The sequence below is a fragment of the Girardinichthys multiradiatus genome, chromosome 11 (genome assembly GCF_021462225.1).
Source record: "Girardinichthys multiradiatus isolate DD_20200921_A chromosome 11, DD_fGirMul_XY1, whole genome shotgun sequence".
In the NCBI taxonomy this organism is placed as follows: domain Eukaryota; kingdom Metazoa; phylum Chordata; class Actinopteri; order Cyprinodontiformes; family Goodeidae; genus Girardinichthys; species Girardinichthys multiradiatus.
Genome location: NC_061804.1, coordinates 8528685 through 8547072, shown reverse-complemented (window position 1 = coordinate 8547072; position 18388 = coordinate 8528685). Strand labels below are relative to the sequence as shown.

The 18388-nt window shown below is 38.7% G+C and overlaps 1 protein-coding gene across 3 annotated transcripts in view; it reads right to left on the bottom strand.

Annotated features, from left to right (window-relative positions):
- Positions 1-18388, bottom strand: part of tmem132e (transmembrane protein 132E) — a 656500-nt gene that overhangs the window by 58363 nt on the left and 579749 nt on the right. For all 3 annotated transcript variants that reach the window (XM_047378933.1, XM_047378930.1, XM_047378932.1), the window contains 2 exons: positions 17068-17260; positions 1405-1548 (listed from right to left, as the gene is read on the bottom strand). In XM_047378933.1, coding sequence (XP_047234889.1) covers positions 1405-1548; positions 17068-17260 — 337 coding nt within the window. The remainder of the gene's footprint in view (positions 1-1404; positions 1549-17067; positions 17261-18388) is intronic.

Here is an 18388-nt window from a genome sequence, read left to right as displayed (position 1 = left end):
TTTTATTGATCTCACAAGTGAAATTTCCAGTGGAAGAGAAACTGTACTGGCAGCTGCAGTTTTGAGTCTTTTTGTCATGTGACCTGTACTGTTATCACCAATAACATCTTGCTGATGGATGGTATCTATCAAATTAAAACTGCCTGTGTTTTTGGCAAACACAGTCACAATCAAAAAGAACGTGGACTACAACTGCATAAATTCAAGGGTTTCAAATTTTCTTTAGGTTTTTGGGGTGTATATAGTTTTTACGCACACTGCTTTTTCATTTTGACTTATGTTTTCTTTCATAAATAATGACAGTGGTATCTGCTGGCTGTGGTTTAGTACACCTGAGGTTAGATTTAAATATCAGGTGGTGTACTTTCTTTTTCTTTTACTTGTCACAGCTTTGTTTGCTTGTTTTTACATGAAGACATAATTTTCATGACATCTGTGGAAGGTTTTAAAACAGCTGATGTACACTAGAGATGTACAAAAGACTGAATAACTCAAATTTAAAACCTTGATAAAATCATTTTATTTAGTGTTTTTCTGCATTTGAGGCTGAAAAACAAAGATTTGACTGAATGTTTCAAAATGTTTCTGTTTTTTGTTTTTTTTAGAAAAACCCCTCAGGTTTCAGAAAGTGTTTTGTTTTTTTTTTTTTTTTTAAAGACTGCTTCAGTTTTAGATTTTTTAAAGGTTGCCTAAAGGTCTTAAAGGGTGAAATTTAAAGAGACAAAAATGGGTCCCAACCCAAGCTGCGTTGTTTGCACTGCTGCATATTTGAATGTATTAACATACATTATTCAACATTTACTTTCTCCTAAACCACATCTACCTCCACACCGCCACTTTCATTAATCTCACCAGTGCAAAACAACACAGTTACACATCAATGCCCTCTATAGAGTTATGCAATCAGCCTATATTGTTATCAATTAGGGCTGTAATTGACTGGAGCGCAGAAACAACAGCGCCATCACTGCGTCTGATGTGGCCTACAAGTGGTTGAGATCCAAATGTAATTAATTTAATCAACAATCATTCTGGAACATCAAGGTTATGTTTTCCTGCTGCTGTGGAAGCAACGTGAACCAGAAGACTTGCTGGGATTTGCACCGAGGACAAGGTGTGTTCTTTGTGGTGCTGCAGGATTGGCACTTCTAAAAGCGACTAATGGGGCTTTTACTGTTCATTTGTTAGCTTATTGATTTATATGTAGAATCATATTTACTTCCCCAGATTGCATCTAAGGCAGGAGGCAGGAATAGAATCAAAAACACACGTGGAGCAGCTCAAATGTATTTTTTATGCTTTCCTGATGATGTGACTGTGGTTTTGTGGAGGGTTAAAGGCATTACATTTGCCCCGAATTACATCTCGCAGACACAGGCATCGAGGAAATGTGGTTTACTGTACCTTTACAATGTCTTCATTAGACGACTTGCACTGCACAAAGGCTGAGATGTCTGTGATTGCCCCGTTCATCTCTATGGAGACCATTTTGACGGGAATGGCCACGGTACGTCCTGTCAGAATGGCCGTGTTGATGATTTCCGTGTCCTGTTGGGAGGGAAAGAATTAGACATGGCATTCATGACACAGTGAGAGGCGGAGAGCTATTTTCCTTCATATTTCATCAGCGTGGGTGAGCTCCACATTTGAAAACCATCACGGCCCCTGTGCCGTCCAGGTGACACTCTCAGTGCCAGATCACAGCTCTTTTCAAGGGAATTAAATATCTCTCTTTGGACTTCATCAACTGGCATTTTCATTTCAAGGGCACTTTTCTCCCTATGAGTGAGTGGAAGTAACAGCAAATGAGATTTAAAAGGATAGAAAGTATTACCCTTTACTTTAATCATTCAGGAAAGTCCTATTCTGAGCTTAATATTCAGGTCAGACATTTACATTAGCACTGCACAGGTTGTGATGGATCTAACCTTTATATGATTGAAGTTCCAGCATTTTAAGATGCTTCATATTGTCCTAACAGGATTGGAAATGGTTTATAATGTGTCTCAGCGATGTGTCCTCCTCCTTCACATTGTATGTTTTGTTCTGCATATTCAGTAAGGGTTTCCATCATTTATTATTTCAGTTTTTCATACATGGACTATGATTAAGAGGGTACATTGTGGAGAGCAATAGACAGCCATTTTCAAAAAGAGAGACCACAAGAAGAATGGTTTCATTTTAAAGCAAAGAGAGCAGAAGGGAGTTTTTCAAATTCATCTAATAATACATGATGAAACAGACTTATTCATATCCCCATGTTCTCAAAGCTCCTCATATGTAAAAAAGAACAAGAATTTACCAATTTGAGATTTAATTTAAGAATTAAGAATAAGCAGGGGTTCAGTATTTAATTATGAGCGAAGTGGCTCACTTCCCAGGGCACCATTCTGTCAGGGGGTGGCTCACAGGGTTGAGCAAATATAGTATTGTTTATCATTATTGCTTAAAACAATGTGTGACAACTTGTTATTCTGTGATAATAAACTAACTGACATTAACAGTTTTTACTGTTTGGACTATTTTCTACTCTGTTGGTTACATGAGAGGATCAATATGTGTTTACATTTCAAAATAAGATGAATCATTGTGTACTGCTAAGCAGAACGGTTACACTTATATGACTGGGGTGGTGAGGTAGCCATTTTGATCAAGGGTATTTGATAATTTTAGAAAACAATTTGTTTTTGTGAGGGCCTGACTGTATGCTGTAATATATAGATTTCCGAAAACACATGATTTTTTAAATACTTTGTCACTTTTATTATAACTGCAATAAATGCCAGAAACATATTATGATCTAATTATATATCGAAAAACCTCAAAAAATGTATCAGCCCTAGATTAACATGTAGGTGTGCTAAAAATGCTTTGCCTGCTGCTCCCTGAATGGGTTTTCTACTGCTTCCATTTTGGGATTAATTTAGTTCATGTTTTTATAATAGATAAGGGTGCAGTGACGTTTTTTGGTATGGATAGTATGATTCCATGCCCACAGCACCATTCAGTCAGGTAGTGGCAAGAGCCCTCAGTGGGATCAGTTATCTGATTTTACAAGTTGCACCCTGAACAGGTTTTCTATCGCTTTGCATTGTCGAGTCAGCAGTGAATTATCCACAGTGTAAGAACTGTAATAGGAATATGGCCATAAACTTACTAGGAGGCTACATTGCAGAAGAAGCAACTTACCCAGGTTGGTATTTTGGCAAGAATCTATACTGTGTTGGGACCCACAGCCATGGTTACAACGTGAAAGGCCAGTACAGACTTTCTTGGAACTTTCAAAATAAACTGCATTTAACCTACTTCCGGCACAGCCAAGCAAACTGTAACTGCAGACTTCCTGTGACGTCACTGTCCAAATAAAAGCACCGCTCTTGTTACATCCTGCCTCTTCTACGCGGGTCACACAGGGACCTGAACAGAGAGACACAGCTCGGTAATGTCTCTTAGCTGGCAAAAAGACAAACTCTTCAAACTGGATCCAAGGGTGTCATAAGATCACGCGATCACATGCACAAGTTAAGTACTGATGAATTACTGTTGAAAGAATCCGGTATTCCTTCATAAAAGGGAAATTAAGGTATAAGCATTGCTTTACTTTCTCCCGGAGGCCTGCAGAAACAAAATGTGCTCCAGAGAGTTCCCTGCAGAGACACGGTCTCTACAAGCCGAGTCTGAAGGAAGGACAACGGCCCGCATCACCGTGGTTACAGTAATGTGCAGTTGGTTGGCGGACAGAACGAGCCGTCTTTCACCCACAGCTACAGAGGTTAGCTGGAAGCTAACCCTTTGTTCACAGAGCTTTCTTCAAACTTTGTCGTCGCCTGGACAACTCCTCCTCAGCATGGGTCAGTGGTTAGGTTTGGGCAGAATAATAGAGAAGGATTTAGATTGAAATGATCTAAACGTTTTCATTTTATGAAGTTTGGTTTTGTTTGTGTTGAACTCAGCTATCTTGGTGCTAGCAGGCTATCTGCAGCACACGTGTTCAGTTTTGCGTTCTTTGTTTGTGTTTTTAAAGTTAAGACAAACTTTATTTAAAGGGTGATTTTAAACACAGAAGATTGATCATAACGTGCCGTCCGCAAGCTGTCTATCAGCCTGATTGGCTGGCTGAGGAAATGTATTTTTTCAGTAGTGAAAGAAAGACGAGTGGAGGAGCACCAAACATTGCCAGTTAAACAAAATAATTTAGTACTTGCAACAGTTGCTGTTTTCATTGGTAAAACATACAGCTAACTACAGTTTTTCTACCAAAACAGATACCGTGGCTACATCAACTCTTTATACCAGTACCAGAACAGCAAAACAAAAAAAAAACAATACACTAATAACTTTTACAGTGGTAGTGTAAGTTAGCTGCTATTAGTTTGCACATGCTTGTTTGAATTCTCTCTGCTTTTCTCCCACTGAACGAAAACATACATGTTGAATCTATGCAGTCCTTAGAAGGTGAGATCAATGTCTTCATGGTTGTTTTGTCACATGGGTCTCTGTGGCGGCTCATATCAATTATTTCATAATTCGGATATTTTTGCTCAAGACAATCCCACCATCTGAATCTCATAGCGGTTCATTCCTAATTCAGACACAGAATCTGCTTTAAGACAGGCAGCGGAGGGAAACCATTCAGAGGAACCTCAATAAGAGGAGCAAACCCAGTCATTGCAAAAAGAAATGTGTTACATCTTTACGCTTCAAATCCTTAACCCCAAAGGTCCTAATCAAAACTATGAGATCAAGGTATCAAACATTTCTGTTGAAAATTTTGATCTGATGAAAATCCAAACTGGTGTGAGACAAATGATCTTTGCAGAAAGTAGCAAATGTAAAAGCTCTTGTTCATTTCTTGCTACCTTTGGACTATTTCCTTTAAATGTTTTACTTTTATTTACAGACAACCATAGCAGGAAGATGACCTTGAATAAATAAAGCTACAAATGTAATTATCCTTTTTAATCCTCACTGATTTATTTAAACATATATGCACATCATTTATTTATGAGTTTTGGAGGATATGAATTATCATTCCTGGCAAAGGAGCGACCCAGGAGACCCTCCCAAAACCCAAAATAGTACATTTAAATTTCAGTGCAGCTCTCATTTTACAGTTTTAATGAGGCTGCAGAGCGTACATTATGCTTCGCTCCCCTAGTGGGTTTAATCTAAACTGCAAGGAAAGAAGTGTTTAGCAGTCGAGGGAGTATTACAAAGGATCTGCACTTATTCTAACTTAACACACAAACAAACAACAGTTGCGTGACGCTGTAATTTGTTTTTCCTGGTTTTCCGTTCCACCCAGGCTTGATATCTACATCATGTAGTTCGCCAACCTCCCCCAACTCTGGAATCCCTACCACCTCTGTTTAACAGGATACATTTGCATTTATTTGCACTTCTTAAAACTAGAAATCCATGCACTCATTTGTAAAGAGCTGAATTTACAAACTAGGAGCAAACTTTCAAGATATGTTTAGAAATGTTGTATATATCTCCTCAGGGCTGCGTTCTCTCTCCCTTATTGTACATCCTGTACGCCAACCATTGCAGGAGTTATTATAGAGGATAACGCATTGTGAAGTTTGCTGATGAAACAGTTAGTGGCAGCCTGTTACAGGGAGAGGATGATTTGCCTGGCCAGGTAGTGGAGGATTTTAGTATGTGGTGTGACATCTCCTACCTGAAACTGAATGTCTACCCAGTAGAGCGTGTTAAGTGTTTTAAGTGCCTGGGTGCTGTCATTGACAAGGATCTGACAGTCTGAAAATTCTGACAAGGTCAGTAAAAAAGCACATTAAAGAGTGCACCTCCTCTGTAAATTAAATAAATTGAATGTTTAAGATGTCATTTTCTACAACCCTATGATAAAATCGGTCCTTAGATTTGTTTTCATCACCTCGTTTGTCAGCTTATCAGTAGGAGACAAAAACAGGATGCAAACAAATAGTAAAAGTGGCCAGCAAAATTATAGGTACTAAACTACCTGATCTAACAAACATTTTTAAAGAGACACACACAAGATGAAAGACATTCTTCACTCCCCTTATCACCCACTTCATGGTAAATTTGAGCTCCTACTATATGGAAAGAGATTTAGGACCAACAGATGGAAAATCTCTTATTACTCAGGCCATTATTCAGATAATTTAAAATGTGATTGGATGTGATTGCTTTGTCATTTTAGTCAACCCTCTAGATCTCTTAGATCTAATGATCATTTGCTTTTAGTTGTCCCAAAGTCTAGGCGGGTCCACAGAGATGATCTGTTGTATAGCCCCTAAACCAAAGGCGCCCAGGTCTAGTCCAGGAGAGCTGCTATCCGGCAACTCTTATGATGTATCCCTGCTCCAACATACCTGAAACAAATGGCTGAATTCCCTCATCAGCATTCAGTCATTCAGCTCTGCAGAGGCCTGGTGAGGATCTATTCGTTTGATTCAGGAGTGTTTGGCTAGGGATGCACCTAAAAAGTAGCAGGATAGTAGCTATTGACTGGACTGAAGCAGGCCCCCCATCTCTTCAGACAGGCTTCAACTCTTGTTGTTCTCAGGTTTCTTCTGAAAACACACTTGTACCAGTTGGCTTTTTATACAACATGAAAATTGGCTTTTTATTGTGTCTTTTAATTTTTTTTGTTAGTTATTTTAACTTATTTTAACTATTGTTGCAATGTGTTGTTTTGGTGTGCAGCACTTTGGCCAACATGAGTTGTTTTATATGCGCTAGAGTGCAAGAGTGACAAACGCAACCCTGGGAGGAATGTGAAGCCCTCTCAAGTGTTAAGTTTCCACAGTCAGTGATGATTTGGGGTACCATGTCATTTGATGGTTCTGGTCCACTGGGTTTCATCAAGTCCTAAGTCAGGGTAGCCATCTACTAGGAAATTTTAGAACACTTCATTCCCTCTTCTGCCGACGAGCTTTATGGAGAATCTGATCTCATTTTCCAGCAGGACTTAGTACCAACCCACACTGCCAGAGGTACCAATACCTGCTTTAATAAGCAATGTGCTGGATTGCCCACAAACAGGCCTGACCTGAGACCCCATAGAGATTCTATAGAGTTCTGTGAAGAGTAAGATGAGAGACACCAGAACCAACAAACCGGATGGATACTATCAAAGTCACCTGGGTTTTCTGAACAGCTCAGCAGAACCACAATCTGCTACATCACACTGATGCAGTAATTAATGCAAAAAGGAGGACCAGCCAAGTACTGAGTGTATACAGCACACAGACATACTGTTCAGCAGAAACACATTTCTTTACTAAAAATTATATACATTTTCTGAGAAACCTAAGTTTTGGTTTTCAGATACAGAAATAAATACTTGAAATATATCAAATGTAAAACTCTGTTAAACTGAATTAAAGAAATAAACCCACCCAATGCTTTATATATAGTCTGAGGTAGAAGTTCAAGCTTTAGAACATAACCTTAAGAGATTATTAACAGAGATAATTTCACGTTTAGACAGGATTTCTTTTCAGTGCCCACTTTCTGGACACTGTGGGGACTGTATGAAAACTACTTAACTGTTGATTTAAAAAAAAAAAAAAACCCACCAGGCAGTAGTTTGAATAAGGAAAGTGACATTAATTAATCTCCGGTCTGAAAAATAACATGTAACCTCAACATTTAAACCAAGTATTTTAAAGTATTTTACATCATTTACAGGTCCTTCTCAAAATATTAGCATATTGTGATAAAGTTCATTATTTTCCATAATGTCATGATGAAAATTTAACATTCATATATTTTAGATTCATTGCACACTAACTGAAATATTTCAGGTCTTTTATTGTCTTAATACGGATGATTTTGGCATACAGCTCATGAAAACCCAAAATTCCTATCTCACAAAGTTAGCATATCATTAAAAGGGTCTCTAAACGAGCTATGAACCTAATCATCTGAATCAACGAGTTAACTCTAAACACCTGCAAAAGATTCCTGAGGCCTTTAAAACTCCCAGCCTGGTTCATCACTCAAAACCCCAATCATGGGTAAGACTGCCGACCTGACTGCTGTCCAGAAGGCCACTATTGACACCCTCAAGCAAGAGGGTAAGACACAGAAAGAAATTTCTGAATGAATAGGCTGTTCCCAGAGTGCTGTATCAAGGCACCTCAGTGGGAAGTCTGTGGGAAGGAAAAGTGTGGCAGAAAACGCTGCACAACGAGAAGAGGTGACCGGACCCTGAGGAAGATTGTGGAGAAGGGCCGATTCCAGACCTTGGGGGACCTGCGGAAGCAGTGGACTGAGTCTGGAGTAGAAACATCCAGAGCCACCGTGCACAGGCGTGTGCAGGAAATGGGCTACAGGTGCCGCATTCCCCAGGTCAAGCCACTTTTGAACCAGAAACAGCGGCAGAAGCGCCTGACCTGGGCTACAGAGAAGCAGCACTGGACTGTTGCTCAGTGGTCCAAAGTACTTTTTTCGGATGAAAGCAAATTCTGCATGTCATTCGGAAATCAAGGTGCCAGAGTCTGGAGGAAGACTGGGGAGAAGGAAATGCCAAAATACCAGAAGTCCAGTGTCAAGTACCCACAGTCAGTGATGGTCTGGGGTGCCGTGTCAGCTGCTGGTGTTGGTCCACTGTGTTTTATCAAGGGCAGGGTCAATGCAGCTAGCTATCAGGAGATTTTGGAGCACTTCATGCTTCCATCTGCTGAAAAGCTTTATGGAGATGAAGATTTCATTTTTCAGCACGACCTGGCACCTGCTCACAGTGCCAAAACCACTGGTAAATGGTTTACTGACCATGGTATCACTGTGCTCAATTGGCCTGCCAACTCTCCTGACCTGAACCCCATAGAGAATCTGTGGGATATTGTGAAGAGAACGTTGAGAGACTCAAGACCCAACACTCTGGATGAGCTAAAGGCCGCTATCGAAGCATCCTGGGCCTCCATAAGACCTCAGCAGTGCCACAGGCTGATTGCCTCCATGCCACGCCGCATTGAAGCAGTTATTTCTGCAAAAGGATTCCCGACCAAGTATTGAGTGCATAACTGTATATGATTATTTGAAGGTTGATGTTTTTTGTATTAAAAACACTTTTCTTTTATTGGTCGGATGAAATATGCTAATTTTGTGAGATAGGAATTTTGGGTTTTCATGAGCTGTATGCCAAAATCATCCGTATTAAGACAATAAAAGACCTGAAATATTTCAGTTAGTGTGCAATGAATCTAAAATATATGAAAGTTAAATTTTCATCATTACATTATAGAAAATAATGAACTTTATAACAATATGCTAATATTTTGAGAAGGACCTGTATATAAATCCTGTTAAGCTAAAGTTTGTGTAGAATTTACAGATATTTATATTAAAAACTCAACCAGCGTACGTTTGGAAGACACTATGCAGCATGGAGACAGTTTCCCTATGAAACCTTTGGGTTTTGTTCAGACAGATGGGAGTAAATACCTTCCAGTTATTGCCGTTCCATTTAATGAAATCCATTACTAAGCAGCTTACTATGACCCCTGGCTTCTTGTTTGATGGGCACTGAGGCGAGGTATTTTAGCGTGACTTTACAGTCCTTAACTAGATATTTTACCGATGTGTTTGTGTATCGCAGTGAATAGAGAGTTAGTGTATATTTGAGAAATAATTATGGCTCTGATCTCTGCAGCTTGAGAAACACTTAATTTTTTTTATTTATTTTAGCAAACATTTGGTAGCTGTGTGTCAAATACTAAGCATTGGCCAGTACCCCATATTATGCATAATTCACCAGGTTTCTTGCTTGTTTGGATTAATTCCCCTCAAAGTAAAACAAAATCAGGTGTGTTATGTTGATAGTGGTTGATTTAACTATACAGCTTGTCACTCTTACATCATTTGCAATAAGTGATGCTCCAAACACAGACCTGGTTGCACTATTTTTATATATAAAAACTAAGGAAGAGAACATCCCAAGCTGAGATTTATGCATAAAAACCATGCAATAGGAAAGTCTGCAGACATACAAGGAAATTATATCCAGCAGCAACACAGAGAAGAGTGATGCACATAATTTCTCTACAGAAGGTGAAATTGTAGATCGCATCCAATCTCTTTAGATACTGGCTAGGTGAATTCATAAAGAGCACATCATTATACCCCAACAAAGATTTGAGAAACAAGATTTGTAAAAAAAAGTTTTAATGACATTTTGAAGACAGATTCTGATCCATAATGATGTCTAAACACTGGTAAGATCCTGTGTTACAATTTCTTCCACTTAAATAGTATTCCGTTCAGTGTGTTTATAGAGCTCTGCTGTTTGGGAACACCATTAACTTTTTATATATTTAACACTAATTTAACTAGTTATTTGAATTGCTGATGGAGAGGAACAATAAATAATTGTGTCATCTGCATAGAAATACAAGTTGGTCACTTCTGATATGGGAGGGGGAGAAGGGGGGTGGGGGCTGGGGGTGGGGGGGGGTGGGGGGGGGGTCTAATAAGGAGCCCTGAGGAATGCCTAGGGGGCCTAGTGGACAAAAAAGTAATTTATAAACCAGTTTACAGCACTAGTAGGGCAAGCCAATATGGAGAGTGTTCAGCAGTCTTAAAAGCTTCTTAAACCAGGCAGAGTGTCATAAACAATCTCATGTGACACTTTAATAGCAGCAGTTATTGTGCTGGGATTTTGATTTTTAAAAGCTAGTTATGTATTAAAGAATGTCATTTGTGTTCAAATGTGTCTTCAGCTGTTCACCTATAAGCTGTTGCTTTAGCAGTTCTGTCAAATGATCCATAAAATGCCACAAAACAAACAAATATATTACAACTGGTTTCACGCCAACCCAAACATTTTCTCCCTCTATGTAGGGCAGGGCTCATCTTCCAATAAGCTACAAGAAAAATTCTAACATTTTATAGTTTTTCACACCAACTATTTTTCAATGTTCCGCAGAAAAACGAAACGCACCATCAGATCTTCTGATGTACAGAAAGACTTTTTCTCTTGTTAAAAACTGATACATTCATGACAGTTTTAGGCAATACTGTGAGACTACATCCACATCGCTAACATCTATATGTTTTTTTGGCTAGTGTTCAGCAGGAACTGTTGACTGATTATAAAACAATCACCCCTTTACTCACAACAGAACACCAGGATTTGATCTTGTAAAATAAAGTCCACTCTTGGAGGGATATATTGTGGTGGTGAGATAAACTGTTCCAATAACTGCAAAAAGAAAACAAAAAGTTACCTATTTGTTCATTTGGTTTTTCTTCACTCTTCTTTAGGTTTTGATTCCAAGGATCCTCTGCAGGATGGCCTTTTGAGATAGGGTGAGAAGCTCAGCCATCCAGGAGGAGCTCGGAGTAGAGCCGCTACTCCTCCATATCGAGAGGAGTCAGATGAGGTGGCTCAGGCATCTATACCGGATGCCTTCTGGACGCTTCCTCTGGGAGGTATTCCAGGCACGTCCCACCGGAAGGAGGCCCAGGACACACTGGAGGGACTATGTCTCTCAGCTGGCCTGGGAATGCTTTGGGCTCCCCCCAGAGGAGATAGAGGAGCTGTCTGAGGCAAGGGAAGTCTGGGCAGCTCTACTAGGTCTGCTGCCCCCACAACTCAGCCCCAGATAAAGCGTCAGACGAGTACGAGTAATTAAAGAGCAGACTTTGTCTCTGTGACAAGTTGCTACAGTGCCTTGCAAAGGTATTCATGCCATGTTTAGGTTTTCACATTTTCTCACGTTACAACAAGGGCTGCACTATATTAGAAAACCTTGCAATGGCGAAAATATTGTTAAATATTGCCATGAGGATATCAGATGGGAAATATACCTAGTTTCTTCTTTACTGTCCCCCTCATCTGTGCTTCTTACACTTGTAAGTACTCGGAGTATATTAGTTATGGCTCTCCAAGCAGTCATTTGCAATATGAATATTGCACACACTGGTATTCAATTCAATTCAAAGATACGTTATTATATATTGAGATGATAATACATTTGCAATATATTCTGTACAGCCCTAGTTACAACCACAAACTTCAATGTGTTTTACTGGGATTCAAAAGAACAGACTTAGAATTAGTGGAAACTGTAACTGAAACAGTGAAAAGAAAATGATAAATGGTTTCTAACATGTTTTGAAAATCTCAAAAGTGTGTTATGAATTTGTATTCTGCTTCTTTTATACCTGTAAAGAACATCCAGTGAAACCAATTGCCTCCAGACAGCAACTTATTAGAAGATAGAGTCCACCAGGTGTTCTGTTTCTGGCCTCAGAGGTTTATTAGAGAACATTAGAGAACAAACAGCATCATGAAGACCAAGGAACACAGCAGAAAGGTCAGGGAGGATGTTGTGGAGACGTTTAAAGCTAGGTTCTAAAACAATATCTCAAGCTTTGAACATCTCACAGGGCCCTGTTCAACCCATCATCTGGACATGAAGAGAGGATGGACCGACTGCAGACCAACCAAGACACGGAGGTCCACCATAAAAGAACAGCATTGTTCAATTCAAGAATCTCAAAAATGTGAGCTGAACTCATGAACGTATTTTTTGCACAACACTGAAAACCATACAGAAATACACTATAACATGTTTAATTATGAAACAAATGTAAGGAAGAGATCGACTGGATCTGAATTCATGTTACATTAAAAGTCATAGAAGCACCCATCTCATACTGCAGCGCTGCTCTACACATCTGGGTGCAACATGTATGCAAATCCCGAGTGTCACAGGAGGACAAGAAATTTTAAGAGAACCTTATGTTACAGCAGATGGGCCATCCACAAAGTCATAACTGAAGCTCAAGTATACTTAATAGAGCTTCAGATGCAGAGCAGCCCTAATTATGCAAACAAATAACAGCAAACTGGGAGTTATCACTCTGACAAGCACTGGGCCTTAAGAACTGCTGGTACGCACAGATAATCTGTTAGCATTATCCATGTTGCAGCATATGAAGTCAAAATGTAATTTTGCTGCTGTTGAGTCTCAATCTACAGAGATGACCTTTGTCCAAAACAAACAAGATGCTCCAGAGGACAACCTGGACTGGGCACGAGCAGCCAATCCTTAGAATAATTTATCAGGTGCAGTAAAATGTTGTTACAGCCAAAAACAATAATTTAAATCTATGATGATTAAAGCAATAGGCAGAGGGAGTCGGATGCACTCAACGCCTCTTGCTTGATTAATGTTCTCTTGTTTCCTTAATCTGTTTACTGTCGTTAGTAATTACTACCTGGTGCAAGGCAAATAGAGGGGACACTTGGACTTGTTGGCTCATAATTATCATCAAGTCATCAGTGTAGGTGTTGATTACAATTATGTTTCATCAATTTACCCTCGGAAAGTACAGAACAACAAAAACCTTTAAAATTTTGTTTTTTTTCATTTGTTTTCCTGATCAGATTTAATAGAATTAAATACGATTGATACCAGAGGTTTACATACAATGAATAAAAATAAAACCTTTTTTCCCCTCACTGTCTGGTGATATGTAACCTTAAATATTTCCTCTTTTAGGTCAGTCAGAAATAAAATTATTTTTATTTACTAAAATCCAGAATAATGAGATTTTTTTTTGTTTTACTCTCTTTAAATTCAGAGGTTTACTTAGTATTTAGTGGAATTGTTTTTTAATCTTTATGACTAGGGTCAAACATCTACCCGTCAAAAACTTCTCTCAATAGTTTTCCTCCTGACAGAACTTTAAGTAAATTTAAAGACTTGTTTTGGCACTAGTGGCCTTTATTGTACAGTAATCAGATAGTAAAGACAGAGGAGAGAGAAGGGAAAGCCATGCAGCAAATGACCTAAGACCAGGAACTGAAACCAGGACAACCGCAGGTGAACTGTAGCCTCTGCACATGATGCACCCACTCTACCAACTGCGCCACCATTGCCCCCTCCTGACAGAAATGGTGAAACCGGGTCAGGTTTGTAGGCTGCATTGCTTGCACACATTTTAAGCTCTGTCGACAAATGTTCTATCGGGTGAAGATCAGAGCCTTATGATCGTCCCTCCAAAACATTGTCTTTGCTGTCCTTGAGACGCTTTTTAATGAATTTAGCAGTAGCTTTGGGTCATTATCCCTTTGGAAGAGCCATTTGTGACCAAGCTTCAACTTCTTGGATGATGTCTTTACTTCTAGTCTAAGTCTGTTGTGGAGAGTGTGATCCCTTCTGCCATCATCTCCTGGGGCATCAGGATAAGAACCAGGGACTTAAAAAAGCTCAACAAGCTGATAAAGAAGGCTGCCTTTTTTCTGGGGATTCCTCTGGAACCTCTGGAGATCACTGTGCAAAGAAGGATTCTTCATAAAATGAAGACCATTATGGAGAACCCTGAGCATCCTCTTCATCAGACTGTCCTACAACTACAGAGTGTCTTCAGTCAGAGGCTTCTTCAGATCTACTGTAAGACAGACCGCTACAGGAGATCCTTCCTGCACCACAGCCATCAGCGTCTACAACAACTCTTTGAAGAAACCTGGATGATATGAGCTACAACATTTAATTTCCCTTTGGGATGAATAAAGTATTTTTGAATTAAATTGAATGTTTCCTCTTAATTATCTTTCTTCTATTTTGTGAAGTGCACCAGTCCCTCCTGCAGCAAATGACCTTATCAATGACCTTTGGTGGCTTGCTCTACTTGTGGAGGGTGTTGATGAATACCTGCTGCTGACAATACGCTTGGTCTCATATAAAATTTTAATTTTTTGAGTAAATGATTGTGGGTTTTTATTAGCTTTAGGCCCAGAACATCACAATTAACGGATAAAATATTTCAAATATATGTGTGTAATAAATGTACAGTATATGAGTTTAATTTTTGAATTTAATTACTGAAATTAATTTAAGTTGCACCTGAACAGCAAAAATAAGAGCAAGAACAAAGCCTTTCCTTTTACAAAAAGGCATGTTTTTTTTTGTCAAATTACTTTGCATTTAATTATATTCATCAATAAAAAAATTATGGAGTAACTGTTAAGTTTAAACTTACACAGCACTGGTAATCTGTTTTAACTGCAAATAAATAAAAATCCGAACTTAGCTGGTTTAGGTTAAATTAATAGGTTTTGATTTGGTCAGAGGAATTCCACAAAGCTCCTTCCTTGGACCAACATTTTTATGCATTTCTATAAGGTAACGATCTAAAAACAGATATGGTTATTATGGTTATACGTATTTATATGTGCAAAATAAAAACATGCCAGTTCTGTTTAGAGTCCATATGTAAGTTTTTCAAATGCTCTTCTTTGAATGTGTTGTTGAAAGAAACAAAATTAACTCCAACACAGTATGGGCTGTAAATCACACTTTAGGGCCTCATAATATTAGTGTAGCCCTCCTGTAGGATCACTCAGCACTGAGTAGCTGTAATTTGCGGAAAGATTACAGATAACCCAGTAAGACAGGCTGCAATTTACACAGCAATTTTGCTGCATGAATCAGGTAACTTTATTATACCTTTCCTTACAGTTCTCCACAGGATGCTAAGTGCAGGCTTTGTGGGAACATGCTTGGAAATTAATAATTGACTAGAAGTTTGGTTTTAGTGAGAAATATGCCATACTTTGCATTTAGTATCAATGCATAGCAGTGAATAATTAAATGCCAACTTATTACCCTTAAATTACAAAACAGACCATATTTTCAAAAGTAAATCTTTTTATAATCTTCACGCCGTCTAAAATCCAAATGGGTTGCGGCAACACAATGAAAGGATCAAGGCTCATGAGATCAAGTCTACTAATGGCTTTAATGAAAAGAAATCCTTTTGCCATATGTTTCAAATTTTAAAAAGTCAAGATCAAGCCTGTAAAGGCATCATTTTTTTATCTCTCTTAGCAGGATTATGTAAAAACTACCAATTTCATTTCATAGTCAGCCGTGCAGTCAGAACAGGAGAAGGAGAATCCCAGCTTTTCAATTTTGTCTCATTTCAATGAATTAAACTGGGATTTAATAAGAAACGTTTTGTTTCCAAAGCAATTTTATAGATAGTGTGTCCGTCCGTCCGTCCAGCCTATTTCCAGCAGTCGTTGTTGAGAGGTGGGGTACACCCTGAACAGGTCTCCAGTCCATCACAGGACAACCATGAACACACACACTCATACCGATGTCAATGTAGAGACCAATTACCCTAACATCATATTTCCGGACTGTGAGAGGAATACCTGGAGAAAATCCACACATGCACAGGGCGAACAAGCAAACGCCAACCATACAGACCCCAGACCTTCCAGCTTCAAGGCCTCAGATCTACCAACTGCAAAAGGAAAACAAATTATGTGAAAAAAAGTTGGCACTGTTTTTGTTTGTTCATCCAAAGAAATCATTGTTTCTTGAGCGTCCTATCTCATGGCATGTGATGTCACAGAGGGCTTTAGTTCATTTAAAAATAGGAAATGGTTGAGACCACAATTTCATCATTTTCACATCTAGTGATTTTAGGATTCCAGACTCAATTTTTGAAAAATGTCTGGCAGTTTTTGTGACATTATGGTATTTTTGCTGCAAAACATTAACCTAGTGGGGATTCATGTGTGGTAAAGAGCTATTTAAAAGGTAATCTTGGAACCTGAACAAACCTAGATCAGTTAAAATCCTCCATACTAACAAAAAAGCTGCACTGGATGACTCTGCATTAAATACAGGTCCATTAAATCAGTTTTTGTTCAATGCACAAAGCTACCTAGTTTAAGAACCTTAGCACTCGTTTAAGATCCAGAAGTAAGAGGATCTAGAGACTAAGAAATGCTCTGAAATGGTCCTTTTCATTTTTGATAGTGTGTTTATTAGTTTTTGGCTCAAAACCCAAAATTATTTTAGAAAAACAAAATTTTGATGTGACAAACCATTATCATCTAAATCAAAGAAAACTTTAGTATTGATGTTAATGATGAAAAGTAGATAAACGATAATGCACAAAATTCAGACGATTCAGATTTTATCTCTTACAAAAATATTTTAGACATTTAAACTTTTTTTCCATACTCAGTTTTCTATACTAATCCAGACTTGAATTAAGTTATAAAACCCTTTTCCAGACCGTTTAGGAAGCCTTTTTTAAGCTACTCACCATTGCCAGAGGGATGATTGCTTGAATGTCCCGCTGCACCACCGTGAGCTCCGTCACGACCTTCTCTGAGTCGGGCGCCGGGTTCTGTCCCTTGTAGTCAATGTTCCAGTTGATCCTTCTGGTCACGGAGAGGCTGGTGAAGTTCTCCATCTCAAAATCCAACTGCATAACTTCCACGTTCCCCAACACGTCGCTGTGATTATTAAACAACAGACAAAGCCGAGTCAGAACATTTTTATGAAAAACCCTGCAGACCACAGGAAGAAACCCTGCTCTTTCTGGAAATAAAAGCTGACAGGCTATAGCTTCACTACTAGCAAAGCTACTGAGGGTAACGTCAGACTTCTCCATTGTTAAAGATCGCCCCAAGTCGCCTGTTGAGTAAAGAAATATTGATGTGTACATTAAGTCCAGATTCATAGACACACTTAATATCTTCATGTTGGTGCTTCAGTTAATCTTCACATTCAGGGAATATATCAGCAAGTTTTAGCTTCAGAAAACAATGTCTTCGTCTTGTTTTCTGACTGAATAAAGCTAAATGACATAAATTAGTTTCAGCGAACGTGGAAAAAGTTTCTTGGGCGAGCAAACAAAAAGAACAAAACATTCTTGTTTTGGTGTCTGCTCAACTCAGTTTACTGTTATGCATTCAGCACAGCCTGCACAAGTTGTCAAACACGTTCAGTGAGGACAAGCCTCTTTTATCCCACTTCATTCAGTCTACAGCAGCATAAACAACTCCTTCAGTTTGATTGGGATATCAAAATTCTGCCCGGATACAAGGCAGCTCACACTGTCAGAGGATCTTAAAGGTCACAGCGAACTCTTCACAACATGAACATACACTCTGCTTTACTTTTTAAATAAAAACATCTGGTCTTTACTGACAGGTTATACTGAAGATAGGAAAAATTCAGAAAAAGTCTAATTAGATTCATATATTTTTATGTAGAGACACAAGCAATAAGGAAACAAAAAGTTTGTGAATTTGTTTTTGTATGGTGCTAATGGCATTTGACAGTATTTAGACAAGAATACTTTCTACTGCTACACTTGACATCACCACCAACAACCGTTTAATTTGACAAAGCAAACAAAATTAATCTACAATATGAGATGTACTAAAATAAAACCTGAATTTATCACAATTCCCCCCCCCCCCAAAAAAATAAATACTTGAATGTTTTGAGACACTATCGTGTTCCAAGGTCCAGGTATGCTTCATTTGAATTTTTTATTTCTTTCATAGTTGGTCTCTTATTTTCCTGAAGCACCCTCTGATAGATGGAAGAATTCATGGAGAAATGAAGAAGGGTCC